This window comes from Rhinatrema bivittatum, chromosome 1 (genome assembly GCF_901001135.1).
Source record: "Rhinatrema bivittatum chromosome 1, aRhiBiv1.1, whole genome shotgun sequence".
NCBI lineage: Eukaryota > Metazoa > Chordata > Amphibia > Gymnophiona > Rhinatrematidae > Rhinatrema > Rhinatrema bivittatum.
Genome location: NC_042615.1, coordinates 338,817,892 through 338,842,053, shown reverse-complemented (window position 1 = coordinate 338,842,053; position 24,162 = coordinate 338,817,892). Strand labels below are relative to the sequence as shown.

The following is a 24,162-nucleotide window of genomic DNA, read 5'->3' as shown; positions in this document are numbered from 1 at the left end:
GGACATCTGCTCAGTATGCAGCAACAGCCAAGAAAGCAAATAGAATGCTAGGGATTATTAGGAAAGGAATGGAGAATAAAACAGAGAAATATCATAATGCCTCTGTTTTGCTCCATGGTGCAACCTCATCTTCTGTATTATGTTCAGTTCTGGTCACATCTCAAGAATGATATAGCAGAATTAGAAAAGGTACAGAGAAGGGCGACCAAGATGATAAAGGGGATAGAACAATTTCCCTATGAAATAAGGATAAAGAGGTTAGGATTCTTCAGCTTGGAGAAGAGACTGCTGAGGGGGAGATATAATAGAGGTTTATAAAACAATGAGTGGAATGGAATGAATAAACTTTAATCAGTTGTACTCTTTCAAAAAGTACAAAGACACACAATGAAGTTACTGGGTAACATTTGAAAAGAATAAGAGAAAATGGTTTTTTTACTCAACACATAATTAAACTTTGGAATTTGTTGCCAGAGGATGTGGTGAAAGCTATTAGTATAGCTGCATTTAAAAAAAGGTTTGGACAAATTCCTGGAGGAAAAATCTATTAACAATTATTAAGGTAAGAGTTGCAGAAATCCACTGGTTATTCTTGGGATAAGTAGCTTGGAATCTATCTAACCCTTCTAATCCTGCCAGGTACTTGTGACCTGGCCTGGTCACTGCTGGAAACAGGATACTAGGCTTGATGGACCCTTGGTTTGACCCAGTATGGTAAACCTTATGTTCTTTTGTTCTTGCCACAAACATATAAAAGCCACATCCAGTGACTGCCACTGCCACCTCTTCAGTTTATTTTCTACATTTTTTTTATTTATAAGAATTTCAATTAAAACATCCAAGAAACTTTTAAGAAAGATTGATATAGTAAGAAATTATACAGGAATTTAACTAGCCAATCATATATTTAAACCATAATGAGAGGATTGTTAGCCATTGTTGTCCTGAGCACATGCTAGGGATTTCTCTGGTGGAACTGTTTAACTGCATTGCAAAATCTTCATTCTGGCTAAGTATTTTCTGCTTATTTTTACTTATTTTTGCTTATTGATCTAAAGTTGTGTAGAAAGCTTGTGTAGAAAGCTTCTGTGATTATTTACTGCCTGTGTTTTAACTTCTTTCTAGTCTGTTTCAATTTGTGTAGAAAGCTTCTGTTGATTATTTCCTGTCTGCAAAGCTATCAGCTTTTAAACTGGGAAAATCTCTCTAGTTTGGGGTTAGCTGGCACAACTAAAAAAACTGGGGCATAAAGACTGTTTTTTTAAAAAAAGAATTGACCAAAAGGCAAAGACAACAGTCCAGAAGTGACGTAATCTAACTAAATTGGGTGTGACTCAGACCTGTGCAAGGTAATCAGAGCAAGGAAGGGAGCCATTGTTAGCCATTGTTGTCCTGAGCACATGCTAGGGATTTCTCTGGTGGAACTGTTTAACTGCATTGCAAAATCTTCATTCTGGCTAAGTATTTTCTGCTTATTTTTACTTATTTTTGCTTATTGATCTGAAGTTGTGTAGAAAGCTTGTGTAGAAAGCTTCTGTGATTATTTACTGCCTGTGTTTTAACTTCTTTCTAGTCTGTTTCAATTTGTGTAGAAAGCTTCTGTTGATTATTTCCTGTCTGCAAAGCTATCAGCTTTTAAACTGGGAAAATCTCTCTAGTTTGGGGTTAGCTGGCACAACTAAAAAAACTGGGGCATAAAGACTGTTTTTTTAAAAAAAGAATTGACCAAAAGGCAAAGACAACAGTCCAGAAGTGACGTAATCTAACTAAATTGGGTGTGACTCAGACCTGTGCAAGGTAATCAGAGCAAGGAAGGGAGCCATTGTTAGCCATTGTTGTCCTGAGCACATGCTAGGGATTTCTCTGGTGGAACTGTTTAACTGCATTGCAAAATCTTCATTCTGGCTAAGTATTTTCTGCTTATTTTTACTTATTTTTGCTTATTGATCTGAAGTTGTGTAGAAAGCTTGTGTAGAAAGCTTCTGTGATTATTTACTGCCTGTGTTTTAACTTCTTTCTAGTCTGTTTCATTTTGTGTAGAAAGCTTCTGTTGATTATTTCCTGTCTGCAAAGCTATCAGCTTTTAAACTGGGAAAATCTCTCTAGTTTGGGGTTAGCTGGCACAACTAAAAAAACTGGGGCATAAAGACTGTTTTTTTAAAAAAAGAATTGACCAAAACGCAAAGACAACAGTCCAGTAGTGCCCTGCTTTACCCAGCTTGTCCCAGGCTAAACTGTTTGACTCCCACCCACCCCTGGGGCTTGTTTCTAATAAAGACTGCCTAGATTACCATTGGCAGCAAGATAACTTAGTACATTGGTTACAGTCAAGGAAATAAAGTCACAAATTACCAAGATGAGGACTATCCAATGTAACTGCTGTGGAGCCTTTATTCTGAGGGAAAGCATCTGGAAACTTAGAGATTGCCCAATTTGTGCACAACTCTCTTCCTTGAAAATGGAGCTGACTGTGATTAAAGATCAATTAGCTTCAATTAAAAGAATTACACCCACATTGCATTACTCAGAAAATAATTCCCCAATACCACAAACAAACCAGGAGTCAAGAAAAGGAGATCCATTAGGCTCAGGTAGGACCCACAGTCACCCATTCTTGACAGAAGAGCAGCCAACAGGTATACCGCCCCACTCAAACAGGTCATTAGGAAATTCTTTAAAAACCAGGAATACAGTTGGCTCTGGTAGAATTAGACCTGTGATGAGGAGACACACAATGTACCAAATGCAAAAAGAACAACAAGCCTTCTCTAAAATAAAAACTGAAGAAGTTCTTGAGAAAAGCATTGCAGTATTACCAGAAAAGAGAGAGAAAACACAATGCATGCAGTATTTAAAGATCCATAAGCAAAAAAAAAATCTAATTGAGATGGAAAACTCTGTCAACAGTGGCACTACCGCAAAAAGGAATAGTGAAGTGAATAACAAATCTCAACAAATATCTCACAAGGAGTCCAGGAAATGCAATAACCGTAAAGAGAGTACCTGGAAGGCTATGACCACAAATGCTCATAGTTTGGGAAATAAAATCCCAGATCTGCAGGCCTTTAATGGCTGAGGCAGAATTGGACATTGTTGCTATCACAGAAACATGGTTCACAGAATCTCATGAATGGGATACAACAATACCAGGCTACAACTTGTTAAGGAAGGACAGAGAGGATAGAAAAGGGGGAGGTGTGGCTCTTTATGTCAGAAACAACATCCAAGCAACTGAGCTACAAGGAAGTTGGGGTATCGAAGAAGCTCTATGGGTCGACCTAAAAAACGATGACGGAGCATCCATTTATATTGGAGTGGTTTACAGGCCTCCAAACCAAAAGGAAGAGCTGGACAGAGATCTGGTTGAAGACATCCATAAGATAGGTAAGAAGGGAGAAGTGGTGATCGTGGGTGACTTTAATATGCCAGATGTAGACTGGAAAATCCCATCTGCAGAAACTAAAAATAGTAGAGCGATAGTGGATGCCATGCAAGTATCTTTGTTCAAACAAATGGTGTTGGAACCCACGAGAGAAGGAGCTATACTCGACTTAGTGCTCACTAATGCAGATAATGTCTCAGATGTCCAGGTGGGCGCCCACCTCAGCAGCAGTGATCATCAAACGGTATGGTTTAATATCACTAAAAGAATAGGGAAAAGAACCACAAAGACCCGAGTTTTACAGTTCAAAAACACAGACTTTGAGGAAATGGGGAACTACCTGGAGGAAGAACTTAAAGGATGGGAGAACGAGAGAGATGTGGATCAGCAGTGGACCAATCTAAAAGGAGCAATCACCAAGGCAACTGCTCTATATGTTAGAAATGTAAAGAAAAGCAAAAGAAAACTGAAACCTATCTGGTTCTCAATGGAGGTGGCTGACAAAATTAAAGCTAAAAGAACAGCATTCAAGAAATATAAAGGATCCCAAAGGGAGGAGCACAAAGAAGAATATTTGTATCAACTGAGGGAGACAAAGAAATTAATCAAGTTGGCAAAGAGTCAAGCGGAAGAGAGGATTGCCAAGGAGATAAAAAATGGTGACAAAACATTTTTCAGATACATCAGCGAAAAGAGAAAGGTCCAAAGTGGTATAGTGAAATTGAAAGGTGGTAATGATCAATGTGTAGAGAGAGACGAAGAAATGGCAGAAATATTAAACAAATACTTCAGCTCTGTGTTCACTAAAGAAGACCCTGGAGAAGGACCATCTCTAAACAACAAGAAACTGGAGGGAAGGGGAATAGATGAAAATCCTTTTACAGTAGAAAATGTGTGGGAAGAACTAAAGAACCTGAAAGTGGACAAAGCCATGGGGCCTGATGGGATTCATCCAAGGATATTGAGGGAGCTCAGAGATGTTCTGGCGGGTCCGCTGTGTGACTTGTTCAATAGATCCCTAGAAACGGGAGTGGTGCCGAGTGATTGGAGAAGAGCGGTGGTGGTCCCGCTTCACAAGAGTGGGAACAGGGAAGAGGCAGGCAACTACAGACCGGTTAGCCTCACTTCAGTGGTGGGAAAAGTAATGGAGTCACTGCTGAAAGAGAGAATAGTGAACTATCTACAGTCTGGAGAATTGATGGACCAGAGGCAGCATGGATTCACCAGGGGAAGATCCTGTCAGACAAATTTGATTGACTTTTTTGACTGGGTAACCAAGGAATTGGATCAAGGAAGAGCACTAGATGTCATCTACTTGGATTTCAGCAAAGCTTTTGATACGGTTCCGCACAGGAGACTGGTGAATAAAACGAGAAGCTTGGCAGTGAGTGCCGAGGTGGTGACCTGGATTGCAAATTGGTTGACGGACAGAAAACAATGTGTGATGGTAAATGGAGCCTTCTCTGAAGAGAGAGCGGTTTTAAGTGGTGTGCTGCAAGGATCGGTGTTGGGACCGGTCCTGTTCAATATCTTTGTGAGCGACATTGCGGACGGGATAGAAGGTAAGGTTTGTCTTTTTGCGGATGACACTAAGATCTGCAACAGAGTGGACACGCCGGAAGGAGTGGAGAGAATGAGACGGGATCTAAGGAAACTGGAAGAGTGGTCGAAGATATGGCAGCTGAGATTCAATGCCAAGAAGTGCAAAGTCATGCATATGGGGAGTGGAAATCCGAATGAACTGTACTCAATGGGGGGGGAAAGGCTGATGTGCACGGAGCAGGAGAGGGACCTTGGGGTGATAGTGTCTAATGATGTGAAGACAGCGAAACAATGCGACAAGGCGATAGCAAAAGCCAGAAGAATGCTGGGCTGCATAGAGAGAGGAATATCGAGTAAGAAAAGGGAAGTGATTATTCCCTTGTACAGGTCCTTGGTGAGGCCTCACCTGGAGTACTGTGTTCAGTTCTGGAGACCGTATCTACAAAAAGACAAAGACAAGATGGAAGCGGTACAGAGAAGGGCGACCAGGAAGGTGGAGGATCTTCATCGGATGACGTATGAGGAGAGATTGAAGAATCTAAATATGTACACCCTGGAGGAGAGGAGGAGCAGAGGTGATATGATACAGACTTTCAGATACTTGAAAGGTTTTAATGATCCAAAAACAACGACAAACCTCTTCCGTAGGAAAATAATCAGCAGAACCAGGGGTCACGATTTGAGGCTCCAGGGAGGAAGATTCAGAACCAATGTCAGGAAGTATTTCTTCACGGAGAGGGTGGTGGATGCCTGGAATGCCCTTCCGGAGGAAGTGGTGAAGACCAGAACTGTGAAAGACTTCAAAGGGGCATGGGATAAACACTGCGGATCCATAAAGTCAAGAGGCCGCCAATGAAGAGTGGGTGACTCGCCAGAATGATGGCTATTGACACAATACCCTTATTAAATAAACATACACATGCTTACTGTGACTCCTACATCGCTCTAAGCTTCAACAGCAAGAGGTAATGGAAAAAAGGATTTGCACTCACAAAGAGGGGAGTAGCTGGCTTGTTACGGCGGTTACTACCCCAAACCAAATATGCCTGATACTTCACTTTGAATGCATATACAGCATAGCTCTCTGCTTCAATGACAGGGGAGAAGAATAACTGATACTTCACACATCCAGCAGAGCTCTCTGCTACAACGGCAAGGGAGAAGAAAAAGGGTTCGCACTCAAAACGCGGGGAGTAGCTGGCTTGTTACGGCGGTTACTACCCCAAACCAAATGTGCCTGATACTTCACTTTCCATGCATATCCAGCATGGTTCTCTGCTGCATCGGCATGGGAGAAAGACTGATACATCACGCATTTCCAGCATAGCTCTCTGCTTCAACGGCAGGGGGAAAAAAAAAAAAAAAAAAAAAAAAATAAAATAAACTAAAATAAACAAACAATGGCAGGGGGAAAAAAAAAAAACAAAAACAAAAAACTGATTCTTCACGCATATCCTGCATAGCTTCAACGACAGGGGTGAAGAAAAAAAGGATTCGCAATCACAAAGCGAGGAGTAGCTGGCTTGTTACGGCGGTTACTACCCCAAACCAAATGTGCCTGATACTTCACTTTCAATGCATATCCAGCATGGCTCTCTGCTTCAACGGCAGGGGAGAAGAAAAAAAAACAAAACCAACAAGGGCTGTACAACATAGTCTAGGTAAAACAAATAAGCATGGGTGTAGCTTGCTTATCGCGGCGGTTACTGCCCCTACTACCCCTAACTAATCAAGCTAGATATTTCACTTGCATGCAGCTCCATCACTGCTCTCTACATTAATGGTGGGGGTGGAAGGGGAATAGAACAAGGAGCTAAGAGTAACAGATAAGAATGAGAGAAAAAATGTGTGAGGCTTGCTGGGCAGACTGGATGGGCCATTCGGTCTTCTTCTGCCGTCATTTCTATGTTTCTATGTTTCTATGTTTCTATGAATCATTCACCATGCCGAAGGAAATTATCCATCCAAACAAAAAAATAAAGCAGTAATCATGATATCTGGATTACTGCATACTCTTGCATAAGAACATAATATATGCCATACTGGGTCAGACCAAGGGTCCATCAAGCCCAGTATCCTGTTTCCAACAGTAGCCAATCCAAGTCACAATTACCTAGCAAGTACCCAAATAAATCTCAAGCTACTAATGCGTATTAATCATAGCAGTTTATGAGTTTTTCCTCTAGGAACTTATCCAAACCTTTTTTAAACCCAGTTACACTAACTGCTATAACCACATCCTCTGGCAATGAATTCCAGAGCTCAACTATGTGCTGAGTGAAAAAGAATTTTCTTTGATTTGTTTTAAATGAGTTTCTTGCTAACTTCATGGCGCGCTCCCTAGTCCTCCTCTTATCTGAGAGAGTAAATAACAAATTTACATTAACTTGTTCAAGTCCTTTTATGGTTTTGTAGACCTCTATCAAATCCTTCCTCAGTCATCTCTAAACTGAACATCCCTAACTTCCTTAACCTTTCCTCATAGGGCAGCCATTCCATGCCCCTTATCATTTTTTGTCACCCTTTTCTGAACTTTCTCCAGTGCACTGCTACTAGTCAGGAGTCCTGTTGCTGAGGCAAAGAGGTGCTGTAGGACCATGGCTTAAATAGCCTGGCAGGGCTGAGGTCGTCTGATTGCACCTGGAGCGAGTTCTTGCTGCAGGGCCTTCAAAGGAGGGTTGTGTGCATGCCTAATGAAGCAGATGGCGTGCAGCAATGATGGCATGCTGGGCCAGGGTCAGCAGTTGCCAGCCACATTTAGAGGTGATGGTAACCTCCAGGCTGCTTCAGAAAGCTGAGCGTCAGGCGGGTAAACAATGCTGGTTGTGGATGACTGTAACACCTGTATTCCTTTGGTTAAGAGCCCAGGAGCCACAAAAATCCACCACCATAACCAAAGCACTCGCACTCTCCTGCATGTCACAACATGCTTCAATGCACCGGCAGCCTCCCCATGCACTGGCCGCATTGTCTTCCAACATTGCAACTAGACTTCCTCATGTGGGGCTCCTCCCTACCTGCTTGATTGAGTAGAAGGGGAGGGAGGATTCCGAGGCCATACCCCCAACATCTGAAAATGGCGCTCAATGTACAGCTACACTGTGACCCCCAGGCAATGCAGGAGCCACCCCAGTTGACTGCTAGAACACCTGCTCCTAAGCCGTGCATGCTCCCACTGAGCAATCTAAGGTGGCAACTGGAACACCTTGCAGGTGCTGCTCCATCTGCCTCTGTTCACAGGCCTAGTGGCACAATTTTCTTTGTTTTTTTTTTTTTTTACATTTTTTTACAAAATACAAATTACTGATCAGGCACACGTGGGGAAGCCTGCAAATGCAAGTGAAAGGTCCTCACTCCACATCATATCAGACAATTGCACACACATCATCTTGCATGTTACACCCAGCACCCGCATGATCATCCACTCCAGCGAGAGACCTTGTATTGTACTAATGCTCCAGGCCCTCCTCACAGGCCCTGATGGATCGACAGCTCAATCACTGCAGGTAGGCTGATCAGAGCAAAGATGGGATTTTTTTTTAAAACTACCCAACAGGCACCTGAGTGGAGAAACTATCTGCACCATTGGGTGGGGGAACTTCTGCTCTGCCAGAGGAATGGGCTTGGTCCTATGAACTACTGAGTCGGCAGAGAAAAAGCCAGGGCCTGTAAGCCTTGCCCCACCCAATGTTTCTTTATTGTACCAAGAGCATGCACAGAACCCAGGACAGCAGCATCACAGATTGCAAGAATGTAAGTGCTTAAAAAACCCCCCAAAAAACCCAAACAAGAGGCTGGTGGGAGGGCTCGCTGCCCAACCATTAAATTGTGGTCACCGGTTCCCCCCCAGCCTCCACGCCCTGAGCCTTGGGCTCCGGAAGTGGGGCACTACCCCGGTTGTGATCTCTCCACCACTATTTTTAGGGATGGATTAACCCCTCAAGGAGTGGAGCTGCTCCTGAGGTGGGATTAGGTCAGAGGAGGCAACAACATGTATAGGTCTGCATTTACAAAACTAGTGCCACTTAGAGAGGAAATGGTGAAAGGCCACATTACCTCAGGATAGAGATGTTTGTCTTACCCAGTACAGGCTTTAGATCTGAAGCTAAATTAGCTTTTTTTAAACAGCAAATTTGCTTAGCAGATAAACATTCTAAGCAATTCACTAGTGATAAGCATCAGGGACGTCTCATATCTAGTCTGGCCTTATGTGCAGATTTCTCTTTTTTTTTTTTTTTTTTTTTACCACAAGATTAAGGTTATTCAAAACATCCTTTTTTCACTTTCCTTCAAAAAAGTGATTTGCCCTTTAATCTAGCAGATAGCCAGCCTAATGAGCCTTTGAGTCATGACTCCAGGAGGGTAGCAGAAAGCTGTAATACCTTGCTAACCCAGGCTCAATTACCCAATTGATTTAAAAAAAAAAAAAAAAAAAGGCAATAATTAGACCATTTTTGAAGAAGGGGGACTGGACAGGGGACATAATGTCAATTATTACCCAGTGTATAACTTATCTTTTTATTATCTACAGTAATTGAAAAAAGTAGGGTATGTTCAATTCATGGAATATTTTTCATAAATAAATGCTTTTCGCCCTTTGCAGTCTGTGTTCCATGCAGATAATAGCACTGAATCCATTCTAGTAGTTCTCTTGGGCGGGATTCAAATGCAGGCCAGTAAATGAATGGATGCCTTCTAATTCAATAAGACTTATCGGTAACTTTCAACATTTTATATCACAGGCTCCTGCTGAAATGTACTGACAGCTTAGGTGTTAAGGTTATAACTTTAGATTGGTTTGCTTCCTTTATAAATAGCTGAGCACGCTTGGGAGCGTGAATGTTCCCATGACTATGCACTGCTAGATGGTATACTGCAGGAACTGGGGTGGGGGGTTCATCAAACATAGTTAATCTTTATTTAGCCTCATTGGCAGTGGAGATTAAGAAATTTGGTGTCGATTTTCATATGTTTGCCAATAATATCCAATCATTGGTATTGTTGGCAAGAATCTGCATACAGCTAGCTATTAAGAGTCGGCTATATTTTTTGGTTATCTGCTCGGGCGCAGCCAATTAAAAAAACAACAAACAAAAAAAAAACCTGATCGGACTGCAAGATAAAAATTTCACAATGTGAACCGGAATCCGAACCGATACCGGTTCCGATTCACATCTCTACTCCTAATAAAGTTTACTTCCAGTTGACAGATGCCACTCAAGTTTATCTTCCATTGTTACAAATCTATGTTTCCAACTATATTTTGCACCGTTGATGGGGTCCCAGATTTCCTGCATAGTATAGCTGTATATATTTAGATAAATTAGAATGGCCTGTACTTATTCATGCACTGATCATTTTGAAACTTGAATATGCCAATTCACTTTACCAAGGTCTTCCTAAGGCTAAGATAAAACGATGGCAACTATGTATTACAGAATACTGTCACAAATCTACAAATTGGTGCTAAAAAAATGTGATCAGATATCTCCAATTCTTCATGATTTGCACTGGTCACCTATCTCTGCTAGATCTACTTTTAAGGTTCTCTGCCTAGTATTTTAATGTCTTCAAAGGGAGAACCCTAAGATGGTAACTTTAAAACAAGCGCAGGGACACCCATACACGCGCGTATGGGCACACAAGCAAACATACGCTGGAATTGTAAATCACGCGTGCATTTATGAATTTGTGATTTATTATACACCAACCGCATGTAAGTGTGCTCCTAATTTTAAGCAGTTACTCGAGCAAATGTAAATCACGCATCTTCCTTAAGAATTTGTTGATTTAACACACACAGTAAGGCGGATTTTAAAACATACTTGCATGAAGGACATTCCTGGTTTTACCCATTAGTCTTCCCGTTTGCCCAATCTGTCTTGAGGTTATCCGGACCCCTCTGGTTCCTCAACCTTCACTCTCCCCAGTTGACCCAGACCCCTTACCTACTGGATTTAGGCCTAAACAGAGATTTATGAAGACAAACCTCATCAGAAGCAGAAGTAAACATACATGGCTAACAGCCCGCCGCACACTGCGTGGTCAGTTTTAAAATGGAGAGTATGTGCGCAACTGTTGGTGCCGCCACAGAATGCCCTTACTATGTCACAGGGGCTACCGGTGCATTGGTCGGCCCCTGTCACATGGTAGGAGCACAAGATGGCGCCGGCCATCCATTGTTCCTACCATGTGACAGGGCTGACCAATGGCACTGGTAGCCCCTGTGACATAATGAGGGCAAAGGCTATCGGCGCCATTTTGAATACCGGCAGCCGATAGCCTGAGTTTAGGAGATCATGGCAGGACCCCCGCTGGACCTCCAGGGACTTTTGGTAAGTCTTGGGGGGGGGGGGGGTTCAGGAGGGTGGGGGGTTATAGTTAATTAAATTTAAAGGGTTGGGATGGGTTTTTTTTTTTGGGAAACGAATACATACGTAACTAATGAATGGATCGGGGTCCCTCAAGAATGGATGCAACTGATTTGGCTCCCCATGAATACGAATACCGAATGGGACGAATCTGTCCCTGCTGTACATCCCTAGTTCTTACATCCATTATTTGCCGTTATTTGTCTCTCCTGCCCAATTCGTTTTATGTTTCATCGAGGGAAAAATCTAAGAGACCTTTTAGTTCATTCTGAATTGGTTTCAGGTACTTCATCAGTGTCATGTTTTGAGGGACATGGCCCATGTGGTAGTTGTTCTGTCTGCTCACTATCGCTATCTTTATCCTCCTTTCAACACCCCACTCTCTATAGAACTTTCCCATCGCACTTCAGTTCAAATTGCACCACGTCCGGTGTAGTTTACGTCATTATATGTCCGTGCTAGATGCTTTATGTTGGCAAAACTATATGCATGATCAAAACTAGGAAGGTCATCAAATCTTCACAAGACTGCACTGTTCTGTTCGTATGTCTCACTCTGCACGTAAAAGTGGCCCCTAAGCCCTACACTACTACCTAAAACTCACCTCGAGTTACTAGGTGGGCCTCCTATAGTAGCATAAATAGCTGCTTACAATAGTGTCACTCCCAGAGTCTCTCTGTCTCGCCCTTCCCCAGCCTAAAAATGCCCAAACAGATTTTGCAAAAAAATTGCATTATGGGCATATTGCACAGCTTAATGCAATTGAAAAAGGTGGAGTTATTTTTGGTGTTAAAACTGTGCGATATCATGCGTTATGGCTTCATGAAGCCAGCCCACTTTTACAGAATTCCCACCTGCCCCTGACTCTTCCCTAATCCCTCCCCTTTTGAAAAAATTACATCGCAACATGCATTATGTTGTTTTCTGCATGCGTTAAGGCATTTTTTGCATACAAAAATGCCTTAATGCGATTTGATAAATGACCCTGTTAGCTGGATGAGTTAGCTCCTCCTTGGAACACCTTCACCTTGCCCACCACTTAGTTAGATAACTATTTAACCAGTTATTCAGCTAAATGGTGGCTATTTACTGGGACTAGATGTTCAGCTGTCACTACCTAGCCAGATAAGTCCTAACTTATCAATGTAAGTAGAGGTAAAAATTGTCTTCTCAGTGACCTAAAACTTAGGTCCCTAAATTTCAGTCTGTTATTCATTTGCCTAGGTTTAGTTTCACTCAGGGGTAATTTTCAAAAGTATTTACACTCTTAAAACTGGGATTTTTATGTGTAAATGCACTTTACCCATGTAAGTGTGCTTTTGAAATTTGCCACAGTATATGCCATTGAATTGTTAAGTTTTTCTCACATTAAAGGCAGGATTTTAAAAAGGTTATGCGCGCCGGGCCTATTTTAAAAAGGCCCGGAGACGCACGTAAAGCTCCGGGACGCATGTCAGCAATGGGCCTTGCTATGATATTTGAAACTGTTTTGAGACATTTTATGGAGATTACATCAATCGGGTGGGCTGCTGGATTCATTTTCCTAATTAACAGTTCTACTTCGGTAGAGGATATGGTATCAAAGTTTGATCAAACATGCTCTATTGCCTTTGGGAGGCACAGTAGATATACTATCAATTACATTTGTAATTTTATTCTTGAAGAAACTGCCAAAATCATTGCATGTTTTTTTCTGAGATATCATGAGAGAGGTTTGATTGAGTTGGCAATGAGATCGTGTAAAATGTGAATAGCATCCTTGGATTGAAAAAAAAAAACGTGAATTTTTTTTTATCAAAGAAATCTTTAGCATTTGAAGTCTTAATTCTGTACTTAGGTAGCAGCACTCAATAGGCTGCTAAAGATTGAGGGGAAGGATTCTTCCATTAAGCTTTTCAACCAGGCTTTTTCAACTGGCTTTTCAACCAGGCTTACCCAGACTAGGTCCATGCACATTAACTCATTACTACAAACTTAAGCCTCTAAGTTATTAATTTTTTTTTCTCTTTCTCTTTACATTATTATGTTAATATGTTATCTCTCCAGTTTTTTTTTCTTGTTCCTCTATTTAGTTTTCTCTAGTTGTTGCATTATGTTATCCCCTCCCCTTTTCCCTGTTCTTTGTACTTTCCATCTACTGTTTGATGTAAACCGATATGATGTACCCACTAATATCGGTATAAAAAATGCCTCTAAATAAAAATAAGCTCTCTCCTTTTTTCTTACCGTTCTCTTTTTAGTTCCCTTAATTCAGAATTATATCAGGAGTCATTAATTTTGGCATCAACCTAAACTCTTTTTTTCTAATAGGATTTATATTATTAGCAAAGGTAATTGTAGAGGAATCCCATGACCTAACCGCTGAATCAATATTATCATGATTTAATTTCAATAGAGCATCTGGCAATTACTCAACTAAATCATCAGTGGAAAAAGGACGATGGTATTCAAAGCAAAGCAGGTAGACTGGCGATTAGGCTCCTTACATGTCTGGCTTATTGATAAAATGATTGAATCATGTAATGTTCAGACCAAGGTACCGGCAGACATATAGGTGGGGTCAAATTGTTAATATGTTGGTTAATAAAGATCAAATCGAGCGTGTGCCCAGCCCTATGGGTGGGGTGATTAACAATTTCATGTAGACCGAGTGCCAACATAGTCTTCAATAAATGAAGTAATTTGTTGGTGCCATTTTATCTGCACTGTTGCAATTAGCATGCTCTGAAAACATGCTTTTTGCAAACACTGGCCTAGATTCATCATTCCCGCGGGATGATGAGCTGCTGCAGTAAATGGGGCAGGAAAAAACAGGGGTGGGAGGGTGCTAGTGTGCAGCCAGCCGCATCATGGTGGTGCAGTTTCGCCTGCTACGATGTGGCCATGCTGCACACTATTGCCCCCTTAGTGTCACACTAAAAGTGGTGTTATTTCTCGTGCTTCTGCCAGCGATAATGTCCAAAACATTATCGCTGGCAGTGGTGCCATCACCCCATTTCCCTAAACTCCTTCCTAACTCCACCCTTCCCCTAATTTTTAATTTTACCACCACGATAAGCCCATTATCGTGTGCTATCGCACCTTAGAAAATGACCTATGTCTAAACATTTATAGAACAATTCAGGTGTTACGCGTGCCATCTGCGGCAGGCCCGCAGTATGGCCCCCTCGCCTTTCTACAATGACTCCAGCCTCTGGTTCCTCCTCACTGGTGGTGGTGGGCCGTCAGCTCCATCCTAGGGCCTCCCCGGTGCCTCTGGCTCTTCTACAGTCCCCGGTGTTCCCGGTCCTGCTTCCACTTCTCGTCGGGCCTCTCTGTGTGGCCCACAGAGAGATGCTGCTACTTGCGCCGTGCCCCTCCCTAGGCACGCGCATCATTGATTCTTAAGTATGGACGGAGGTGGGAACCTAGCCACGGCCCCAGATGATGATGTCAACCTAACTACAGATTTTAAGCTCAGGCTCCACTCCCCAGCATTGCCTTTGCAACAGCTCTCATCGTTGGTCGAGTACTCATTGCCTCTTAGAGATTTGTCTCATCCCTGCATTCCTGTTCCTCATTGTTCCTGGTTCCTGTCTCTTCGTTCTGCCCTGCTTTATGCTTCAGATTGACTACACGGACTTTGACTTTGCCTTGCCTGACTTTGCCATTGATCATCTCCAGACCCAGACCTCTGCTTCATCCGACTACACATTGCCTATCTCCAGTCCCAGACCTTCACTTTGCCTGACTATGCTTTTGACCTTCTCCGTGATCAGACCTCTGCCTTGCTTGACTACGCTCTTGACCGTCTCCGTGATTAGACTTCTGCCTTGCTTGCCACTGCCTTCGGATTGCCGCCAGCACTGACTCAAGCCTGCCCTTGGACGCCTCTCCAGCTTACTCCTTGGATGTGGTTTCTTCAGGCTTCAGCCTGCTTTTGTCTTCGTTCCATTGGCGCCTGAGTTTCCAGGACATTACCCAGTTTGCAGTGAGACTGTATCATCTCTCACCTGCTGTCTCTGGGCTGAACCAACTCCTACTGCAACTACATACAGAGGCTCACCTAAGTACTGCTGGCCCAGGCACCCAAAGGATTAACCCGCGGGGAATGAGGTGTATAGGTGAAGCTCCAGCGGCCTCTATCTATTAGCCCTCTCCGCCTGCTGACGGTGTGGACCCATAGTTCTTTACCTACGGGTTGCATCAACCCCATATCGGCCCAAGGGTCCACCTCCGATGCAACAGATTGCAAAGGCCATGGCCATGGACTCGGCGGAGCTGCGTGCTTTCCAGGCCATATCTGACCTGGCATCCAAGGTACAAGAACAGCAGCAATTCCATGAGGCATTGGCCTCTTCCATTGGACATCTCCACACCCAACTTAATGACCGCACCAGTGATCCGGTTCCTATGCCGACTCCTCCTCATTCCCAGCTATCGCCATCGATGCCTCAAGCCCTGCTGGCCCTACCAGCACCCCCACGCTTAAACCCACTGCAGAGTCTGGAGTTGCCATTGATGAACTAATGCTGTTTTGAATTCGCTCTGCAGCCCTCCATCTTAAAGAACAACTTATTTTATATTTATTTAACTTCTTTTACTATACCGACACTCAAGACCAGGTCTTATCGTACCGGTTTACATTAGAACAAGGGGAAAAACCAATTAACGTATAAGTGGAAATGAGAAGTTACATTAAAACAGGGAGAGTAAAAACATGGATGTCGGAAGATAGGACAGAATTAAGTAATCAAACAATAAGTTAACAAAAATTCCAAACTATAAATTAACATAAAACAATAAATTAGTAGTACAGAAACATGGATTATAGTCAGCGGAAATATACATGGAAATATATATATATGGAAATATATACAGCTGAAATATACATGGTATGTCAAATGGGAGGAGTGGTGGGGGGTGAGGGGAAAGGGTGGGTTGAGGTTGCGGGGGGAGAAGGGAAAAAGGTAGGGAGTGCGGGGAGGGAGAAGGGTGGGTTGGAGGGTGAGAGAGAGTTGGTTAAAATGGAATCCTTCAACGATAGGCTTGTGTGAACAGCCAGGTTTTAAGTTTTTTTCTGAAGGTTAAATGGCATTGTTCCTGGCGTAAGTCAACTTGACCAAAGTCACCTTCATCCTATCTCATCTTAAAGGGAAGGCACTGGCTTGGGCTCCCCCCCTATGGGAACGCTTGGACTCCCTCCTAAGGGAGTTCTCAGTTCATGGCTGTGTTTCCATGGACCTTTGATGATCCTGGGTGGTTTGCCATGGCAAGCACCAGCTTATTACATCTTTGTCAAGGTCAAAGAAGTCTCTTAGACTATACCATCGAGTTTCAGACTTTGGCTTCCGAGCTTGCCTGGCGGTAGGACTGCCTACAAGCTATCTAGCTGGATGGACTTTCCTCACAGCTGAAGGATGAGCTCGCTGCAAGGGAGCTCCCTTCTTCTCTTGAGGACCTTATAGACTTGATAGGCCGAATCAACCACCGTCTCCAAGAGCTTCATCGGGAGAGTCGGATGCCCAAGAAGCCCTCTCGGGTTCAATCCCATTCATCACTGCCCACCAGCCCTGCCCCGAGCAGGGTCACTACTGTGGCTAAGACGGAAGAGCCCATGCAGTTGGGTTATGGGCGGCTGATACCGGAAGAGTGCCTCTGGCAGCGACAAACCTGTCTGTCTGTATCTGTATTGCGGAGCACCTGGCCACCATCTACAGACCTATCCTGTCTGTCCGGGAAACTTCCCGGCCTAAGTTCAGTAGGGGTCCTGAACTTGGGTGCAACGTCTCCGGCCCTTCAATTGTCTGTACCGGTCACCTTGATCTGGGACTCCCAGTCCTTTCCAGTTCTTGCTCTGGTGGATTCCGGAGCAGAAGGTAATTTAATTCTCAAGGATTTAGTCCAGTTCCTGGGTATAAAGACCTATCTGCATGAGACCGCCTTGTGTATAGCATCTATTTACGGAGAACCATTACCCGGTCAAATCTTCCTTACCATGTAACCAGTCCAGCTGCGCACTGGCGCCCTGCATACAGAAGAACTTGAACTGTTGGTATTGGAGAAATCCATCCATCCAGTAGTCCTCAGACTCCCCTGGCTTCAAAGGCACTCTTTAACTGGTGTTCATTGAAATTGGTGGAGTGGGGTCCGCCTGCCACCAGACCTGTCTTCAGAAAGTGGTACCGCCATGCGTGGTTCCTCTGGCTGCCACCTCTTCAGGTATACCAGCTCCTTACGCAGATTTTGAAGATGTTTTCCAAGCAAGCAGAAGACCTTCTTCTGCCTCTTCAGTGGTTCAATTGTCCCATGGACCATGCCTCCCCAAGGATGCACCTACCATCTGTCTCTGCCAGAGACAAAGGCTATGACAGAGTACATCCAAGAAAACCTTGCGAAGAGATTCATCCGCCCCTCAACTTTTCCTGCTGGGGTGGGATTCTTTTTTGTGACCAAGAATGATGGGTTGCTCAGGCCATGTATTGACTACTGCGGCCTAAACTCCATCACCACAAAGTCAAGTATGCTCTGCCACTAATATCAGAATTATTCTATCGCTTGCAGGGAGCATCTATATTCACGAAATTGGATTTACGTGGACCGTATAATTTGGTATGGATCCGTCCTGAAGACATTTGGAAGACTGCCTTTAACACCTGGGATGGGCATTACAAATACCTGGTGATGCCTTTCAGCCTCTGTAATGCGCCAGCGGTTTTTCAACGAATGATGAACAGAATTTTCAGATTTGCTGTATACCAAGGCTGTGGCATATCTAGACGATATCCTTGTCTTTTCTAAGGATCTGGCCACACACCACACTGATATCCATACCATCCTCCAACCCCTTCTTGAGAATCACTTATTTGCAAAATTGGACAAATGCTTATTCGAGAAATCCAGTCTTCCTTTCCTCGGATACATTATCTCCCAACAAGGATTTTCTATGGACCCTGCCAAGTTGAAAGGAATCCAGGATTGGCCGCAACCCGTAGGTCTTAAAGCCCTCCAGTGCTTCCTGGGATTTCTAAACTACTATCGCCATTTCATCCCACACTATTCCACTTTGGCTGCTTTTCTGACAGCATTAACTCATAAGGACCAAGATACTCAAAATTTGACTCTGGAAGCCGTCGCAGCCTTCCAGGTGAGGTCTTGTCTACATCACCCAGACCCGAGCCATCCTTTTCAAGTGGAAGTGGACACCTCTGCTATTGGAGCTGGGGTGGTCTTGAGTCAACGTACTGCTTTCGGTGCTACAGTCCCATGTTCATTCTACTCCCGCAAATTCTCATCTGCGGAACAGAACTACAGTATTGGAGATTACGAGTTACTTGCCATAAAATTAGCCCTTGAAGAATGGCACCCATGGCTAGAGGGCGCGCAACATAAGTTCATCGTGTTCACCGACCATAAGAACCTGGAACATTTGAGCCATGCCCAGCATCTCAACACCCGTCAGGCCCGATGGGCCCTGTTATTTTCCAGGTTCAATTTTGAGTTTGTTACCATCCAGCTGATAAAAACCTTTGGGCAGATGCCCTATCATGCTCTTTCGAGACTGAAGACACTCCAGAAGAACCCAGCCATATAATAGACCAAACTTGCATGTCTGTCTGCTACTCACCCAGTCCCTGCTGGGAAGACTGTCATGGCCTGATGACTCCAAGAAAGAGTCCTCCACTGGCGCATGATTCTAAGTTTTGCTGGTCACCCAAGGCAAGCATGTACATTGGCACTGCTCAGGTGGTTCTTCTGGTGACCTACTATTGTCTCTGATGCTAAAGCACACATCAAATCCGAGGGCTTGTGCACAGCAAAAGACCCCGGTTGGTCAACCTTGGGGTCTCCTGCAACCACTTCCAGCTCCCAAGGAACCATGGACCCATCTGGCTACGGATCTCATCATGGATTTGCCTCCATCTAAGGGTCATACCATTACATGGGTAACCATGGGCCGATTTTCAAAAATGGCCCATTTCATCCCTTTACCAGGCCTGCCATTGGCTCCAGAACTGGCACGCCTATTTTTCCGCCACATCTTTAGACTGCATGGCCTATCCAAGGACATTGTCTCTGATAGAGGTCCACAGTTCGTTGCAAGATATTGGTGCATTCTTTGCTGAAAATTCGGTATTGATATCAGTTTAACTGCTTATTACCCCCAAGCAAACGGACAAGCTGAGCAAATGAATCACTCTTTGAAGGCCTTCCTGCATGCTTACATCAACGACCGCCAAGACAATTGGTCTCAACTTCTCCCTTGGGTGGAGTTTTCTCACAACTCCCACATTGCCACTGCTACAGGCATTTCATCGTTCTCCATCATCTATGGAAAACAACCAAAACCACCGCTGCCCATACCTTTGCAGTACCATCCCCTGTGGCGCAGGCTACTGCGGATGCCCTTAAGACTTTATGGGAACAGACGAATCTTCGCTTACGTCAAGATGCTTCCCGGGCCAAGAGAACTGCTGACAGTCACCGATACTCGGCTCCTGAATTCCTTCCTAGCCAGAAAGTCTGGTTAAGTACTCAGTATATCAGACTCAGAATACCTTCTCAAAGGTTCACTCCAAGGTACATTGGACCTTTTACGGTCACCAGACACATTGGACCAGTTACATACCAACTTCAGCTGCCTCCTATGCTGGGAATACCTAATACGTCTCACATATCTCTTTTAAAACCTAGCCTGCCTGAAAGGCTCCCGAACCACCTCCACTCATGGCTGAAACTGATACGACGTACAAGGTACATGAAGTCCTCGACATCCACCGTAGGGGCCACTGGTGGGAATTCCTCCTTTCTTGGGATGGTTATGAACCTGAAGAAAATTCTTGGGAACCAGCTCAGAACATCCTGGACAAAACCCTCCCTCCTGAACTTTCATCATGGAACGGAGCTGACGGCCCACCGCTGCCAGCGAGGAGGAAACAGAGCCTGGAGTCATTGTAGAAAGGTGAAGGGGCCGTGCTGTGGGTCTGCTGCGGATGGCACGCATAACAGTATCCCCCCCTTTATGCCCCCCTCTTGTTGTAATAATGTTGTAGCAATTTTCCAAAGACATTTTCCTGCAGCAAGTGCACTTATCAAGGATAAAGTCTATGGACAATTCAATGGCATGCATTGTAGCAATTTTCAAAAGCTGACTTACACAGGTAAAGTGCATTAACATGTGGAAAACACAGTTTAAGTGTGCAAATGCTTTTCAAACCAAGCTCTATGTGCGTAAATTCTCTTGGCAAAACTGTGCACATCAAATAGCAGATGTAATTGTGCACATGTAGTTTTGCTAGGATAATTTTCAAAGTGGATTGATACACATAAATCTACTTTGAAAGATGGTGTAACTTAGGGACACATTTCTCAGCTTACTTGTGTGCAGTATTACAATATTACCCCCTAAATGTCCCAAAAAGTCAGTGCATACATATTTCCAGCATGATCGATAGAATTATCAACAAACAAAAGTAGCAAATTATATACAGGCTTTTTTATTTCCAGGAGAGGCAAAAGTATTTGCTGTGCTTAAATTAATATCTTTTCCTTTAACATTATTGGCCCACCCAATCCTAATCTGGAGGGCTAGAAGCATTTTCATGTTTCTCGTTCCCAGTTTGAGTGATAAGGAGACCAGAAGTGTCCCCCATCCCCCCCAGACTTGCCAAAAGTCCCTGATAGTCAAGCGGGGGTCCTGGAGCGATCTCCTGCACTCGGGCCTTCGGCTGCCGGTATTCAAAATGGCGCCGATAGCTTTGCCCTTACTATGTCACAAGGGCTACCGGTGCCATTGGTCGGCCCCTGTCACATGGTAGGAGCAATGGACGCCGGCACCATCTTGTGCTCCTACCATGTGACAGGGGCCGACCAATGGCACCGGTAGCCCTTGTGACATAGTAAGGGCAAAGGCTATCGGCGCCATTTTGAATACCGGCAACCAATGGCCTGAGTGCAGGAGATCGCTCCAGGATCCCCGCTGGACCACCAGGGACTTTTGGCAAGTCTTGGGGAGGTCAGGAGGGTGGGGGGTTCTAGTTAATTAAATTTAAAGGGTTGGGATGGGGGTTTTTTCAACTTTAATGGGAAACGAATACCATATGTAACTAATGGATGAATTGGGGTCCCCCAAAAATGGATGCAACGGATTTGGGTCCCGACGAATACTGAATCGGACAAATCCGTCCCTGCTGCACATCCCTACTATACATATCCCCCTCATCCACTGCTCTCACTGCCTCAAACCCACTTAGTGGTACCAGCCACTAAAGAAACAGAGCTCACCATCACTAGGAAGAGAACTTTCTCAGGATTGGTTCCTACACTTTGGAACTCCCTAACTCTAGACATCAAGTTTGTAGTATACCTCTTCATCTTTAGGAAGTGACTAAAATTTTGGTTATTTGTGGCAGCCTTCAGCACAAAACCAGAACCATGAATCCTCCAACCTGGCTTCTTTCAACCACAGTGTAGGTTCTCAAGACCCAAATGATCTTTGACTAACTCCTAGCAAACAACATACCCATTAAATAGACTGCACACTTGTTCTATCTATCTATCCATCTATATTTATTTATACTCATCAAATGTACTGTCACGTGTTATAATGCTGTTATCAGTTGTATTATTATAAGCTCATTTGCTAGAAAAGCATAACGTAAATAAATTATGATGAATTATGGCAATATAAATTTGTGATTCCAGGTAAAAAAAGAGTCATGAAGGACACTTCTCTCATAACACTTAGGTAGTTATGAGAGAAGTGGAGAAAGTGATAGCTTGTTACAGTACAATCAGACAAACTCAATTTCATTTTTAATTCTTTTCTTTTTTTTTATTTAACAGATTTACCAAAAAAGAGAATGAGAGAGTATGGGCTAGTGACTCCCTTTAGTACAGATGCAGAGGGGAATTATGTTTCTAGCGTTCTCTCTGCCAGTCGCAAAAGAAGATCAGCAAGAGATCTATCTCAGATCCCCAAACAACTCTATTTTAATGTTACTGCCTTTGGAAGAGAATTCCATCTGAGACTGAGACCCAATACTCACCTTGTGGCTCCTGATGCAGTCGTGGAGTGGTATGAAGACTGGGTGGAAACTGGAAATGGGACAGATGCTGGAAACAAGAGTCAGATTGGAACAAGTACAGAGAAGCTCTGGAAAAGAGAGACTTTGTGGACTAACTGTGCTTATGTTGGAGACATCACCGACATCCCAGGAGCTTCAGTTGCCCTTAGCAACTGCGATGGTCTGGTAAGACTTATTCCATCTCTTTTTCTGTTTCCAAAAGCATTTGTTACTGTTTTAAGTATCTGTTGTGCAAAAATTGTAGGCTGTTTTTTTTTAAAGAATAAATTTAGGATCCTTAACGTACATACAACTTTTCCCTTCTAATTAAGAGTGGAAAATGAACAGGGATTTTCTATGTTGTGTGATGCCAGCTGAATGTTCTGGACTGATAATAGCACTTCAAAGAGAGGATAAGCAGGCATTTGAGAAGTAAACTTTCATAACCCAGCATAAAATAAAAGCTAGCATCTTTCTCTCTCAATATTTTATAGGAGACTACCTATTAGTCAAAACAAATCTAAGACAAAGTGGTATTGGTTACGGTTAATACAAATGCTAGGAAATGTGGTAGCTATGGCAACTTTTTAATAGCCATAAGTATGACTGGGCAGTAGGAAGAACCAGATGTTATCTACAGCTTTCTGTCCTCCTCCCTACTGCCCCGCCCCCAGAGGAAAATGCCACCTGGCATGAAATTTCGGTCTCTGCTTCCACTGATACAGTTAAGCTTTAACTCCTCCCCCTCCACAGCACCTGACCAAGACCATTCTGCTATGGGCAGAAGAAGGTGGGACCTGAGTTGGGCCTTAGTGATTGCAATGGTGACAGGCCACATCAGTAGGTTCAGCCTACAGGGTCCTGGAGATACTGGAAAGTGCAGTGTCAGGGAGGGTAAGAAAGTGAGAATGTGTGGGAGTGTGAGCAAAGAGGGAGAGTTGAGAGAAGAAACAATGGGGTGTGTGAAAGAGAAGGAAGCATTGGAGATTAGGGGTAGGAAACTGTTTTGTGGCACTTAGAGGGGAAGGGATCACGGTCATGGTAGTGACTGCATGCGCCATGAGTGGGAATTAGCTGCAGACAGTAGGGATGTGAATCGTTTTACGACGATTAAAATTATCGTCCGATAATTTTAATATCGTCTTAAACCGTTATGAAACACAATACAATAGAGATTCTAACGATTTATCGTTATAAATCGTTAGAATCGTGAGCCGGCACACTAAAACCCGCTAAAACCCACCCCCGACCCTTTAAATTAAATCCCCCACCCTCCCGAACCCCCCCCAAATAACTTAAATTACCTGGTGGTCCAGTGGCGGTCCGGAACGGCAGCGGTCCGGAACGGGCTCCTGCTATTGAATCTTGTTGTCTTCAGCCGGCGCCATTTTCCAAAATGGCGCCGAAAAATGGCGGCGGCCATAGACCAACAGGATTCGACGGCAGGAGGTCCTTCCGGACCCCCGCTGGACTTTTGGCAAGTCTTGTGGGGGTCAGGAGGCCCCCCCCCAAGCTGGCCAAATGTTCCTGGAGGTCCAGCGGGGGTCAGGGAGCGATTTCCCGCCGCAAATCGTTTTCCGTATGGAAAATGGCGCCGGCAGGAGATCGACTGCAGGAGGTCGTTCAGTGAGGCGCTGGAACCCTCGCTGAACGACCTCCTGCAGTCGATCTCCTGCCGGCGCCATTTTCGACTGCAGGAGATCGACTGCATCGACTGCAGGAGGTCGTTCAGCAAGGCGCCGGAACCCTCGCTGAACGACCTTCTGCAGTCGATCTCCTGCCGGCGCCATTTTCCGTACGGAAAACGATTCGCGGTGGGAAA

At 44.0% G+C, this 24,162-nt stretch overlaps 1 protein-coding gene across 1 annotated transcript in view; it reads left to right on the top strand.

Moving 5' to 3' along the window:
- Positions 1 to 24,162, top strand: part of ADAMTS3 (ADAM metallopeptidase with thrombospondin type 1 motif 3) — a 474,821-nt gene that overhangs the window by 26,134 nt on the left and 424,525 nt on the right. The window contains exon 3 of the mRNA XM_029598748.1: positions 22,120 to 22,526. Within this exon, the coding sequence (XP_029454608.1) occupies positions 22,120 to 22,526 (407 nt within the window). The remainder of the gene's footprint in view (positions 1 to 22,119; positions 22,527 to 24,162) is intronic.